The 15,348-nt window shown below is 42.9% G+C and overlaps 1 protein-coding gene across 1 annotated transcript in view; it reads right to left on the minus strand.

The window, feature by feature from the left end:
* Positions 1 to 15,348, minus strand: part of LOC137564095 (organic cation/carnitine transporter 2-like) — a 99,573-nt gene that overhangs the window by 72,601 nt on the left and 11,624 nt on the right. Inside the window, exons 2-3 of the mRNA XM_068277458.1 lie at positions 3,286 to 3,389; positions 107 to 261 (exon numbers count right to left, since the gene is read on the minus strand). Of these exons, the coding sequence (XP_068133559.1) occupies positions 107 to 261; positions 3,286 to 3,389 (259 nt within the window). The remainder of the gene's footprint in view (positions 1 to 106; positions 262 to 3,285; positions 3,390 to 15,348) is intronic.

Genomic DNA, 15,348 nt, shown 5'->3' on the forward strand with positions numbered 1-15,348 from the left:
TTTTCCATGTAATCTTCCAGAGTAATGCTTACTGAGCATACAAACAAACACATTGGCACAGAATATAAAACTAATCACCAGAATTAGGCATTCTCTGGTTGCTCACCCAATATAAAAGCTGACACATAATTGGAAATCTGGCCCATGCCAACAATGATGAATAAAACGGTAAACATCTCCCAGTTTACTGAGAAGACTTGTACAATACTGAATCCTGTCTGAACAGCCATCGTAGCAAACAAGACCTTTTTCCTGCCAAACCTGAAAAAGATTAAATAAATAAAAGAAATAGGAGATTATTACCACTACTAGCAGATCTCCTCTTCCCCAATTCAGGAGCCTTTATATATACGGTACATGTAATTTAGCTTGGCCAAGAGTACTTTCTTATGGCAATGGAAAGTCAAAAAGGCTTGCACTCAACCAGCCCCCTATGTAGTGTCTATCCTAATGGATTAAAAGGGGCTTCAACAGGCAGAATTATATATAGTGGCAGTTATCAAATGGCTGTGCGTAGTCTAATATACTGCTCCATGTCCTGGCCCTTTGCTAGTCCCTCTGTGCTACATGAATCTGAGGGTGCGAGTTCACCAGTCCATGTATTTAAAAGTGATTTATCTGACATTAGCTGTGGCTGGATAGTGTACTGGTTAAGGACTCTGCCTCTGACACAGGAGACCAAGGCTTGAATCTTGGTTTTTCCTGTTCAGTAAGCCAGCACCTACTCAGTGAGGAGAACTTGGGCAAGACTCACTATCACTGCTACTGCCTATAGAGTGCACCCTAGTGCTGCAGCTCTGGTGCTTCGAGTCTTCGAGTCTGCTAGGAGAAAAGTGCGTTATGAATGTTCTGTATCTTGTCTAGCTAATATAGCCTTTTAGCTTTAACATTGAATAAAAACAAGATACAAAATACTAAATTATAATAATAATAATAATAATAATAATAATAATAATGTCACTGCAGGTCAGATCTGTTGTACTGCTTCCCGGTCATGTGCATCAAGTCAGACATGGGGTAAGGGAGTTGGAGCGGATGCATACACCAGTTTTCAATCTATGGTTTCAGAAACCGCATATGAACATTTGAAACCAATAGCAATAGTGGAGGACAACAAAACTACTTAAACTAAATATGTATTTAAAGTGACCTTGAAATGAAAAAAAGTGCCCCTAAGTGGTACTCACCCCTGGAGGGTGAAGTCTCTGGATCCTAAGGAGGCTTCCCATTTCCTCCCATTCCGCCCCATTCCAGTGATGGGACCTCCCAAAGTCCGGCAACAAAGTCTTGCCGCTCGGGCATGAGCAGCCATCTGCGCCTGCATAGTAGAGCGGACCCAATGGAGTGCAAGGCCATTATTGCACCTTTGCAGGCATTATTATTGTTCTGGTCTGTTCAGGGGTGCCAACACTGGATCAGGCTGGCTGAGGACAGAGCAATTAGGATCCAGAAGCTTTCCCCTCCCAAGGAAAACATCCGTTTGTTTTTTGTTTCTTAAAGAGACACTTAAGCCAGAAAAAAAATGAGTTTTACTCACCGGGGGCTTCTACCAGCCCCCTGCAGCAGTCCTGTGCCCTCGCAGCCACTCACTAATCCTCTGGTCCCCCGCTGCCAGCTAGTTTTGTTTTTGCCGACAGGCCCGTCAGGCCACGTGTAGCTTTTTCTGCATTCCCGACTGTAAAATACGCGTTGCCGCATTACGAACGCATAGATATGCGACCACGCATATTTTTGTACGCATTGCGGCCCGCAATATCGCTAATTGCAGTCGGGAATTCGGAAAAGGCTACGCGTGGCCAGTCCTGACGGGCCGGTCGGCAAAAACGAAACTAGCTGACAGCGAGGGACCAGAGGATTAGTGAGTGGCTGCGAGGGCACAGGACTGCTGCAGGGGGCTGGTAGAAGCCCCAGGTGAGTAAAACTTTTGTTTTCTGACTTAGCCACTTGCCGACTAAGTGATTTTCCATCGATCTGTGCTGGGTGGGCTCATCAGCCCCCAGCACAGATCATATTGCAGGCAGGGCGATCAGACTTCCCCTCCCTTTTTTCCCCACTAGGGGGATGTCCTGCTGGGGGGGGTCTGATCGCCGCCGCTCTGTTGTGCCTTGTGGGGGGGCTCCTCAAAGCCCCCCTCTGCAGCGCTATTCCCCCCTCCCTCTCCTTCCCTCCCTCTCCCTGGCTCTGTGGGCGGTACAGGACTGCTATACGCCCTGTACCGCCTCTGATAGGCTTCAGCCTATCAGACGGCAGCGATCCCCGGCCTATCAGAGGCCGGGGAATCGCTGACCTTTACGGCTCTGCTGCGGCTGCAGCTCCGTACAGTGTAAACACCGGGAATTTCTTCCCCGCGTGTTTACATTTCGCCTGCGAGCCGCGATCGGAGGCTCGCAGGCAGTTCACGGAGACATCCTCCGTGAACTGACATGGAACGGCCACTCCATGGAAACCCGCAGACAACCAGTTTACGCCGATCAGCGTTAGCTGGTCGTCAAGAGGTTCACTTTAATTTCTTAATGTCACAGGATTAAAAGCACACCTGAACAGAAAAGGATATGGAGGCTAAAATATTGATTTCATTTAAAACAATTCCAAATGCCTGGCTTTCCTGTTGATCCTCTAACTCAAATACTTACAATCATGGACTGAATAGGCATGCACATTAGAGGTTTCTAACTGAAGCCTGACTGGCTGCATGCTTTTTTCAGGTGTGTTATTCAGATACTACTGCATTCAAAAAGATCAACGGTTCTGCCAGGTAACTGGTGTTGTTTAAAATGAATTAAATATGGCAGTTTCCATATCCCTCTTAGTTAACGTGCACTTTAACATTTACTTAGAAGAAATGAGGCAACTCCATTTTAACAAAACAGACATACATTCTACTGACTTTTTCTTTTAATGCATGGGAGGCCGCAACTTACTTGTAATAACACAAGGATATGCATGAGTGTTTTCTTTCGCTGGGCATGTGCAGTTTGGAACTCACATGCCCAGTTCAGATTTGTCTGTTCACAAGCCAGTGAACTTCTGGATGTAAACAGAAAGCTCAGTGGAACTGGGAATGGTGAAAACCCTGAAGACAATAAGCAGCAGGAAGAGTGTTAGAAGCGTTCTGGTACCCTATGACTTATTTTTAAGTTTCAGCACACTTTATGAACATTACCTTTTAAGCTGGGTCTCCATACAATTGTGGTTACAGGGATACAGTTAAATATGAGTCCCTAAACACGATAATGTAGGATCACTCAGCAAATTGTTTGCAGATTGGCACTGCTGTGAAGTTACCTGTCCGACATTTGTCCCGACACAAACGACCCAATAAGCACTCCAACAAAGAACAGGGAGGTAGTTAATGGTCCTCGCCAGTCATTTTCACATACTAAGTTCCACTGAAAGAAAGCAGATGACAAAAACAAACATTTCATTTTTATCCAATGGAAACTTCCTACAGTTCATGTTTTAGTTTAACCCCCATGTATGCCCTGTATAAACATGCTGATGCTATAAAAGAGCCAACTTTTTACTTTGCTGAAGAAATCAGACATTAACATTATTCAAAAACAGTTACGTAGTTTTAAATTAAACTTTCCAGATTTCATTAAAGAAGGACTGTCCCAAAACCAGGGGAGAGAAACCAAACAATGGTAAAACTCATAAACATGTTACAGTCTCAGAACTGGCTATTAACTTCTTTGGCACTGTATTGGCCTGAGGAAGTGACGAAATGCATTGCCCATTCTAATTTTTATTGACATACGGTATGTGACTGTCGTAATTGAAGTAAGCCACCTCCCCTTTTCACAGTTTGCGTGTTTTTAACCTCGTTTTATATACTCTGGGGCTTTATTTATTTATTTATTTTTAAACATGTTCAGTTTCTAGTCCTCAGCTAAATGATAGCTTGCATTAAGATTGAAAGGGCAGAGACTGAAAGTGAGAGACCATCATGAGCAGTGATGAGAAATTATTTTCTTTCCATCTGTCTAAAGCCAATCAACTCTCAGCTGAGTTTGGACTCCAAACCTCAGAAGCTCAAGACTCAGAAAAAAAAGAAAAAACAGTGTGCTTGAGAAAGTCTGAGGGATTTATTTGTATTTTAAAACACATTGGTGAGTACGTTATAAGGAATTTGGTGACAATCTAATCTCTTGGGATTCCTGCCTTATCTGGCACAAGTAGCTCCTGCTCAGAACATTTTGTGAAGTCTTTCAATAGTTCTCTATTGGCAAAGTCCAGCACCAACTTTCCACTACTGCAATATGACAAGATCAGGTTTCTCCTCTGCATCTGCACTAGAAAAATACAGGGCTGTGGAGTTGGAGTCTGAGCAATTTTGGGTGCCTGGAGTAGGAGTCTGAGTCGGGAAAAAATGCACCGACTCTGACTCCGACTCCTAATGAAATTTAAACTAATTAAAATAGAAAATATGATAAAAGGTTTTATTTCTCAGATAATAGTCATCATAAATACTTTATATATACAGTAATAGCTGTGCTTAGTCCACAAAAATGAAATAAACCAAATCAAAATTAGTTACTTGTGCTGCTTCAATAAAGCAGTCTCCATATTTTTAAAGTTATACATATCTGATTGTGACGTACAGTATATATGATGTGTACACAGGAATCTCTTATATATACACTAAATAACATCTATGCTGTAATAATAAAGCCTGATGTGTAGCTGTGTCACTAATAGAGATGGTCAATGACATGGAAATAATTCTGCATTTATGCTGATTTATGCAAATGTATGCACTCTCTTTGCTCATGAAATCAAATTTGATATGTTGTTAAAATTTGGTTAGGTGACTACGAATTAAAGGGTACCTGAGACGGATGAAAAGAAAAGTGTTATACATACCTGGGGCTTCCTCCAGCCCCCTTCAGGCTAATCAGTCCCTCGCTATCCTCCTCCGCCACCTGGATCTTCTGATTAGTCTGAAGGGGGCTAGAAGAAGCCCCAGGTACGTATAAAACTTTAATTTCATCTGTCTCAGGTTTACTTTGTTACACAGTAGTACTATACTCTACATATGCACTCCCCACAGAGCTGCAGGGAATCCACTGAGAATGTTGTGCACATTGAACACAGAGGTGTTGTCTATCGCCCATAAACCTGGTTCAGATTGTGCATGAAGAATGTGTAATAGAGGAAGAATCTCCTCATTCCCCTGCAGAGTACCTGCACATAATTCTTACATGTACCCACAGTTACATTGCCTAGGGCCTGATAGATGTTCTTTGTTCCGGTCTGTACCTTTTACAAATACGCTTACCAAGGACTAGTTTCAGGCCCAGTGCACACCAAAACCGCTAGCAGATCCGCAATACGCTAGCGGTTTTGGGAGCTGATTTCAGAGCGATTCTAGGTATGTTTAGAGAGGTTTTCTAAACATACCTAGCGGTTTTGCGTGCGTTTTTGTGTAGCAGATTACACATATTGTTACAGTAAAAGCTGTTACTGAACAGCTACTGTAACAAAAATGCCTGGCAAACAACTCTGAACTAGCGTTTTTCAGAGCGGTTTGCGTTTTTCCTATACTTTACATTGAGGACGAAACGCTTCCGAAAACCGCAAACGCGCAGCAGGAGGCGCATTTGCGGCTTGGCAAAAACCGCAAACCGCCGGTGTGCACCATCCCATTGCAATACATTAGACAAGCGTTTTTAGAGGCGGATGCGGCCGGCGGATCGCTCCAAAAACCGCTCGGTGTGCACTGGGCCTCAGTCTGACTAAAGGGAATAAATATGGCATATGTATGTCTACATATCCTTCTCACTTCAGTTGTCTTAAAATTCCTAAGCGTTGGCAGTTAAGAGATGAATTTTATGTTGCATACTTTCAATCAACAAGATTGTAATATGCAAATTAGAGGAGTCGGAGGAATCCTAAACTGAGGAGTCGGTGGATTTCTGTACCGACTCCACAGCCCTGGAAAAATACAAATGGATTTGTGGCTTATACATTCTATTCCGTAAGGCACTTCCTGGCATTCAACATACACATTCAAATTCATTAATCAAATAAACGGTCCATGTCCTTTTAAAGCGGACCCAACCTAAACATTTTTTTTAAATTCAAAATATTTAGTTGCACCACTCTGACACATACAAATATAAATAAACACTCCTTCAAGCCTATGAGCATTTCAGTGCATGCTTTTCACCCTCCTCTTTGCATAACTAGAGTTATACAGGTGGCAGCCATTAGCAATTCCTCCTTTGCTGGACACCATCTACTCCACCAGTTTGCCGGCAATATGAAAGGAAGGGAGGGGTTTCGTCAATAAATGTAAAATATTTTATATTTGTCATCATGCAGCTGAAAAAAGGCTGCTATTTATTATTATTATTATTATTATTATTATTATAATAATTTAGAAAATAGATTTTATTTCTGAAATCTTGTATTTTTAGTTTGGGTCCACTTTAACTGCTGTACTCATCATTCAACTTTTTTTTATTGTAACACAATCAAAACCCCGTGAAAGGTCGTCTACGCACAGCTCGCACTTTTATCAAGGCTGTGTTTGTTTTACATTAGTCATATATAAATAACAGGGCAAAGTTCTGGGTATACAGTAAATTTGCCAGCTGGCACAAGCTGCAGTTTGTGAACATCATGATCAGAGTGCACTTTAGCCCAGGAAAGCCGATTAGATTGTTATGAAAACCTCAAAGTAGGTGAAAGAGCACACAGCTTTTATTTAGCACTAACCTCTAAGAAAAAGTGCTGCAGTGAAAGTCACTGTCACTTGCATGACTGTCACTCTTATACAGTACAGAAGCCAAAAGTAACTTGAGACATGAAACAGCCCAAATGAATGTGCCCTGCTTTATATAAACAATGAGGGTTAAAACGAGGTGGATGGTTAAAACATGTTGCCTGGAAACCATGTATTAAACATTACTTAGCTACTTCACATGCAACAGAACAGGAAAATGAACATGTGGGATTGGTGTCAAACACTCACGTTTAATGTCTGGCAGGTGACTGCCTGCCTATTTATAGTACCTTACTACCAACATCACCTCCAGCCACCTGCGAACAATGCACGCACAACTGGAGTAACAAAGAGGTGGTGAATCCATTGCCTGTCACCTGTCCTTCTGAACTAGCCTGAGAACAGCTGACACTAGGGAGCTAGCAATGGAGCTACACAATTTATTATTACCTAGCTGAATATTGGTGGTCCCTTCTGAAACAACCCCCGGTAAATTGCCCTATGTGACGGGCCTACATCAAAACAAGTCAACTTTCAGAGGCAAAATTACCTAATGTAACAATTTTGTTTCACGCCTTTATTAAATGCTCTTAATTCTCCTTGAGTCATTTAAATGTGGAACTTAATAAGGGCAAGTTTACACGGACACTTGGCGGCGATTACCGCGGGCGTTTAATACAACACTTCCATTCAAGTGAATGGAAGCAATTATATCAGCCGTTTACGCAAACATGGTGTTCCGATCCCGGTTTTCCCCGTCGTTGTAGGCGACCCTGGAAGCGTTGATTAATCGCTGCATCTTCATGTACCCCTGCAGGAACCAAAACCGCTGATCGTGACGGGACACAAGCCCCTGAACGAGACGCCGCAGAATGGGACACCGGAAGATGTCTGTCTGTAACAGCCCTAAATACGTTCCTGACATAGGTGGAGGACAGGGAGTGCACAGAAATTGGACCTGGTGTAAATGGGCAGTAATTAAAAATTTTTTTGATTTGGCCGGAATGATCATCTGTGTCACATTTTCATTGCTTTCTGTAACGTCATTGGAGAGATTTGCACAGTAGATGCGGATTGATGCGACTGAGCCAGTTACCAGGGCTGATTGCGGCAGAACGGCAGACCACGGGAGGATGGCAAGGGGCTTACCAGTGTTTATGCTGCTGAAGGAAGCTGCGGGTGAGTATCGAATCTATTTTTCAAAAGCTCTGGCTTACATTAAAGTGAATCTGTACTCTAAAATTCTTACGATTAAAAGCATATCATTCTATTCATTATGTTCTCCTGGGCCCCTCTGTGCGGTTTCTGCCACTCCCTGCTGCAATCCTGGCTTGTAATTGCCAGTTTTAGGCAGCGTTTACAAACAAAAGACATGGCTGCTAACCAGAGTGTAATAGACTGAGAGGAACTCCTGCCTGAGTCCGACAAAGCCATCAAAGGAAAGCAGATTAGATCATATAACAGAGATAATACAGCCACTCTGCAACTAGGAAAGGCTGCAGTAAGACAGACCACATTAGAACATATATAGGAACTTCTAGGATAGAAGAAAGAAGGCTGAAAATGTTGTTACAGAGTCTCTAAGGAGTGTACAAACCTGTGATGGATGTTACCCGTCGAGAATCGGGATCCATTCCCTTGGTTGACATCACTGGGCCGGGCTGAAGAGATGCAAATTCAGCTGTATAGCTGACGACGTACTCTACTGCTATGCGGGGAGGCAGAAGATAGAACAGCGCGTGCGTGATGTCACGCGGCAGGTGGAGTAAGGGGCGGCACAAAAGTATCAGCCATCGCACGGCCAAGTTGATCCACCTGGCGGAATTGCTTGCAGCACGATGGCCGGGGGCTACTGTACACGCCTGATTATCATCCACATCAGCAGACTTTAACAATGAGTGTGAATGGGGTTTAAATCTACAGGAAAGTATCTCTACATCTTCCAAATTCCTGTACAGCAGAAGTACAAAGCATACAGAGTGTACACTTGAATGACAGTGCACCGATTGTGTGGCCCACGCTTTACAGAAGCTGAATACCTTTTCTGCTTAGTGGATAAAGATGGCAGGGCAAGCCAGACTAGTGAACTAGCCATCGAAGGATTCACTATTTGCAGCGAATACTGTTTGGACATTCAGCATTATCTGGTGAGTACACATAAAGATTGCTGTATATTGCAATCAGATGGAATCACGATGGTCACAGTCAGGAGTCATTTTGAGAGTAACACGTTTATTTGGTTTATCAGTGAGCGGCTGTTTTGGTGGACCGACTTGGCTTGAGTCTGGTTTCATATGTTACGTCATGCTGCTACAAATATAGGTTCTTGAGAGTTGATTTACTGTACTTTTCCTGTACTTTTTGTCATCTCTCATCCATAGGTATGCCATATATATGGGTTTGTAGTTAAGAAGGTTGATCGGAGCGCTTATCCTGGAGTCTTGATTTTTTTTAGCCAGAGGTCACACTTGGTCTGCAGAAAACAGCTGCAAGTAGATTTAGTAAATACCAGCATACAAGGATTTAAATGTATAATCATTTTAAATTTCTATTGGCCAATTGTACAGATTATCTAGTAGTATTTGAGATCACCCAAAGTGTAATTTTGGCTTACAAAAAGTCAGAACAGGTTACTCAATGCTCCAACCAATATCATTAGAACCAGGGAGTCGACCAGCTAAATACCCATATCCACCAAGGGTGTGAACTTCATGCAGACAAAGGAAAGAGGCTGGGTCTCAACTTGGATTTAGGCCTCTGCACTCTGGTACTTGCAATAAAATCGGCCAGTAATCCTAACACCAGGTTGAGTCCCAGCCTCGTTCTTTCAACTTTTGCTTACAATCATACTTCATCTGCCTGCAGGTTTCACTTCTATTCACATGCAGCAATGTTTTTCATTGCTCTTGGTGGGCGTTTTCTTAAAATGTTATCGACAACAAAGCTTTCAAGCAGAGAAACAAAGTACAGTAACATCAATGAAGTTAAAAGTAAAAAAGGTTGGCTGTGCTTTAGAGAAATTGCTCTACTTCCAGTATCACAGTGGGAAATGTTTAAAAACACAACAAGCAATGACTAAACAACGGAAAACCAGTCAAAGCCTGATCACTAAAAGTAGTTTGTGTGAACTTGGGACAGTTTATAACACTGCACTACAAAGTCAGTTTGAATGGCAACACCATCCCATTGTTATGTTCTTGGTTTTTCACAAACAAGATGCAGTGCAAAGCTGTACAAAGTATTTAATGATTATTAGGAATCATTACTTAGGCTCCCTGCACACTGCAAATCCGTTTTCCGATTCCGATTCCGTTTCCGATTCCGTTTCCGATTTTCCTTGAATACATTCAACAGAAAAACGGATCAAAAAACGCAGCATGCAGTTAAGATTAAAAATCTGAATCGGAATCGGATGTAAAAACAGATTAAAAAGCGGAATCGGAATCTGAAATGCATGCAGTGTGCAAGAGGCCTTACTATGGTTCTCCTGGGTTGGAGAGCTTTGGAGAACACAAGAGATCCTGTAAAGTTGATGTTAATCACCAGAGTTTAAAAATTAATCACTGGCATGTGAATGCATACAACTATAAATCACATAACTGCTAAATCACTAAACCCTCTAGCAACCCTAGCTATAGCGCAATATGGTCCAGATAATAGTAGTTTCATAGCGCTTTTCTCCCTGAGGGCTCAAAGCCCTGTGACCTGGTGTTCTGTAGTCTCAAAAAAAGAGGTTGGTTTTTGGTGTGCTAAGTGCATGTCAAATGTGCTTATAAAAAAAAAAAAAAATACATCGGTACATTCAAGAAAATCTTTAAAGAGACTAACAAAATTTTCAGCCTTATTTCTTCTATCCTATAAGTTCCTATACCTGTTCTAATGTGGCCTGTCTTACTTTCCTAGTTGCACAGTGGCTGTATTATCTATGTTATATAATCTAATCTTCTTTCCTTTGACGGCTTTGTCGGGCTCAGGCAGGCATGTGCTGCTCTGCTGTTATAGGCAGAAATACACACCCTCTCCACGCCCCTTGCATGAGTCACAGACTTAGCTCCTCTGAGCCTTTTACAACTGGTTTGCAACCATGTCTTTTGTTTGTAAACACTGCCTAAAACTGGGAATTACAAGCCAGGATTGCAGCAGGGAGTGGTAGAAACAGCACAGAGGGGCCCAGGAGAACATAATGAATAGAATGGTATGCTTTTTATTGTAAGAATTTTAGAGTACAGATTCTTTAAAGCAAACCTGTTACTTTGAAAAACAGGAAAGTTAGATACTTGTCTAAGTGTTAGGAAGGCGCTGGATTCTCCAGAGTAGAGATGGCCCGAACCGGTCGCATCTCTCTGGGCCTTCTACTACTTCCGAGTCGCAACCCGGAGTAGTACGCCTGCGCTGCCCGGAGCGCATCCTAGATCGCGCTCCTGTTGCTGGGCACTCTGCGCATGAGCGCAATGTCATGCACATGCACAGAAAGTGCCCGGCAACAGGAGCCCGATCTACGACGTGCTCTGCGGGCAGCGCAGGCATACTACTCCGGGTCATTGCGACCCGGAAGTAGTAGCAGGCCCACAGATTTTGAGATGTTCGCCGGCGAACGGTTCGGGAACCGTTCGCAACATCTCTACTCCAGAGGCTTCTAGCTACTGAGGTAATCTATTTAAAGAGACTCCGTAACAAAAATTGCATCCTGTTTTTTATCATCCTACAAGTTCCAAAAGCTATTCTAATGTGTTCTGGCTTACTGCAGCACTTTCTGCTATCACAGTCTCTGTAATAAATCAATGTATATTTCCCCTGTCAGACTTGTCAGCCTTTGTCTGGAAGGCTGCCAAGTTCTTCAGTGTTGTGGTTCTGCTATGAACTCCCCCTTTCAGGCCCCTCTATGCACACTGCCTGTGTGATATTTAGATTAGTGCAGCTTCTCTCTGCTCTTATCTTTTACAAGCTGGATAAATCGTCCTCTGAGCTGGCTGGGCTTTCACATACTGAGGAAATTCAGACAAGGGCAAAGCTGTTTGCAGGAAGAAAAGAGCAGCCTGAAACTTCAGTGCATGAGAGCAGAAGGGGGAAAGAAACACACAAATGATCTCTTGAGATTCAAAAGAAAGGGTGTATACAGCCTGCTTGTGTATGGATGTATTTTGTATGTGTGGACATACTGTACATCAACCTACTTCCTGTTTTGGTGGTCATTTTGTTTGTTTATAAACAAACTTTTTAAAACTGTTTTTAACCACTTTTAATGTGGCGGGGAGCGGCAAAATTGTGACAGAGGGTAATAGGAGATGTCCCCTAACGCACTGGTATGTTTACTTTTGTGCGATTTTAACAATACAGATTCTCTTTAAAGGAATAGTCAGGCAAAAAAAAAAAAAAGTTTCACTTACCTGGGGCTTCTACCAGCCAAATGCAGCCATCCTGTGCCCTCGTAGTCACTCACTGCTGCTCCAGTCCCCCTATGCCAGCTAGTTTAGTTTTTGCCGACCTCGGGGTTGGCGGGCCCCATTGCGAACATTTTTACGCATTCCCGCGGGTGCAGGAACATTAATGCATACATTTTTACGCGTTAGTGATGCAACGCGTAAAAATGTACGCATTGCACCACTAACGCGTAAAAATGTATGCGTTAATATGCCTGCACCAGCAGGAATGCGTAAAAATGTACGCAATGCGGCCCGCCGAGGTCGGCAAAAACGAAACTAGCTGGCGGCGGGGGACTGGAGCAGCAGTGAGTGACTACGAGGGCACAGGATGGTTGCATTGGGCTGGTAGAAGCCCCAGGTAAGTGAAACTTTTTTTTGCCTGACGATTCCTTTAAAGAGACTCCGTAACAAAAATTGCATCCTGTTTTTAATCATCCTACATGTTCCAAAGGCTATTCTAATGTGTTCTGGCTAACTGCAGCACTTTCTACTATGACAGTCTCTGTAATAAATCAATGTATCTTTCCCCTGTCAGACTTGTCGGCCTGTGTCTGGAAGGCTGCCAAGTTCTTTAGTGTTGTGGTTCTGCTATAAACTCACCCTTCCTGGCCACCTCTATGCATACTGCCTGTGTGTTATTTAGATAAGAGAGAAGAGAGAAGCTGCTCTAATCAGCTGGATAAATCGTCCTCTGAGCTGGCTGGGCTTTCACATACTGAGGAATTACAAACAAGGGCAAAGCTGTTTGCTGGAAGAAAAGAGCAGCCTGAAACTTCAGTGCATGGGGGAAAGAAACACACAAATGATCTCTTGAGATTCAAAAGGAATGCTGTATACAGCCTGCTTATGTATGGATGTATTTTCTATGTGTAGACATACTGTACATCAACCTACTTCCTGTTTTGGTGGCCATTTTGTTTGTTTACAAACAAACTTTTAAAAACTGTTTTTAACCACTTTTAATGCGGCGAGGAGCGGCGAAATTGTGACAGAGGGTAATAGGAGATGTCCCCTAACGCACTGGTATGTTTACTTTTGAGCGATTTTAACAATACAGATTCTCTTTAGGGCCTTTTTCACACTTAGAAACTCAGGTAGCCATGTGAACAGTTTGCTGAAAAATGCATGCAACAGTGCAATAGAACACTGAACATCAGACAGTCGGAACATCAGACGATGTTCCTGCGTGTGGCACACCATACAACTGCCGAAATGCGCATGGCAACGCATATTGTAAGAACGAGGCCTTAAGGTCGCTTCAGATACATGACATGTGATAAACTCTAGATGTCACATTTATTAGGTCTTGTTTGCATGCTTGTGTAAGTGCTTCTTTTCAGGCATTGGCCACATGACTGATAAAGCATTTAGTATTCACTAAGCAATTTACCTCGGGCAAACCTTAAAAATAAGGATTCTGTCCTTAAGTTAAGGAGTGATTTCTAAAATTAAGGTTTCAATCCTTAAAATAAATGACAGAATTCTAAAGTTAAAGACAGGATGTTCATTCACAGAGAGGAATGCAAGTGATGACAACTGTAAAGTGCGTGTGGAATTATCACCTGGCCTGAGCTATCCATAACCCCCTTGGAGTTAGAATTCTTTCCGGATTTTAGGGTCTAAAAGCGGTGCAATTTTTGCACCCTTTCAGACCCTAAAACCTGCAAGAGAAAAAAAATAAATAAATAAAAATCATGCTGCCGGGTAGATCTGCACCAGTTTCAAAATCGCTCACCTCCCTGGCTCCAGTGCTGCAGTCATGCCTCCATCCTCAGGGTGGCGCTGCAACTCTAAAGTCCGTTTGGGACTACGGATCAGTCGGTTGCATCTTCCCAACGACGTCAGGATCCGGAGCCTCAGCATTCTCGGCAGGATCATCCTACGGATATTAAACCGTCCAATTTAGCATCATCAAAATCCTCGTCAAGTTCCTCGGCTCTTAAGCAATTACAACAATATGATAATAGAAGATCGCAGTCGTCAACAGAAGATTCGGACCATCGAGTGATTCCTTCTACCTCCTTTGGACCAGTCATGGAAAAGAATCAATGTTGGATTTGTGGTAGACCTGCTTTACCCCACAAAAAGGTTTGCGAGTTGTGCCACCTGGACATTGCTAGGGAGGATAGGGAAGTGTCCACGCTAATAAAGCAGGTGGTAAAGGATACGGTGGCAGAGATGTCGCACAGTCAAAGCCGTCACTCTCCAGACACTCATCACAAGACGATAGCTCAGATGAGGATTCGAATATAGAAATGGAATGTTTTGATTTCTCCCTCATTCCTTCATTTATTTCAAGTGTAAGATCAGCAATAGAGTGGCAGGATGAAGCGGCATCGCCAAAAAACAAAAGAAGACGATATTACAAACATCTGACTAAAACTAAAGTTTTGTTTCCTTTGATGGAGGAGATTAAGGAAGTGATATTGGAAGAATGGGAGAAGACAGTCAAGAAACCTTCTCTTAAGAATAAATTTCAAAAAATGTATCCTTTGGAGGATCGGGATGAAGCACTTATTCAGACATGCCCTGTTGTAGACGCATCATTAATGAGAATCAGGGCTGTGGAGTCGGTCCAAAAATCCACCGACTCCGACTCCTCAGTTTAGGATTCCACCAACTCCGACTCCGACTCCTCGACTCCGACTCCTCTAATTTGCATATTACAATTTTTTTGATTAAAAGTATGTAACATGAAATTCGTCTCTTAACTGCCAAAGCTTAGGAATTTTACAAGACAACTGAAGTGAGAAGGATATGTAGACTACTATATTTATTCCCTTTAGACTAAAACTAGTCCTTGGTAAGAGTACTTATAAAAGGTACAAACCGGAACAAAGAACATCTATCAGGACCTAGGCAATGTAAGTGTGGGTACATGTAAGAATGATGTGCAGGTACTCTGCAGGGGAATGAGGAGATCGTAAACAGACAACACCTCTGTGTTCAATGTGCACAGCATTCTCAGTGGATTCCCTGCAGCTCTGTGGGGAGTGCATATGTAGAGTATAGTACTACTGTGTAACAAAGTAAACCTGAGACAGATGAAATTAAAGTTTTATACATACCTGGGGATTCCTCCAGCCGCTTTCAGGATAATCAGTCCCTCGCTGTCCTCCTCCACCACCTGTATCTTCTGCTATGAGTCCAGGTACTTGAGCCAGTCGGGCGTAGTGCGCATGCACACACTCCGCCGCC

Source organism: Hyperolius riggenbachi, chromosome 3 (genome assembly GCF_040937935.1).
Source record: "Hyperolius riggenbachi isolate aHypRig1 chromosome 3, aHypRig1.pri, whole genome shotgun sequence".
NCBI classification, from domain to species: domain Eukaryota; kingdom Metazoa; phylum Chordata; class Amphibia; order Anura; family Hyperoliidae; genus Hyperolius; species Hyperolius riggenbachi.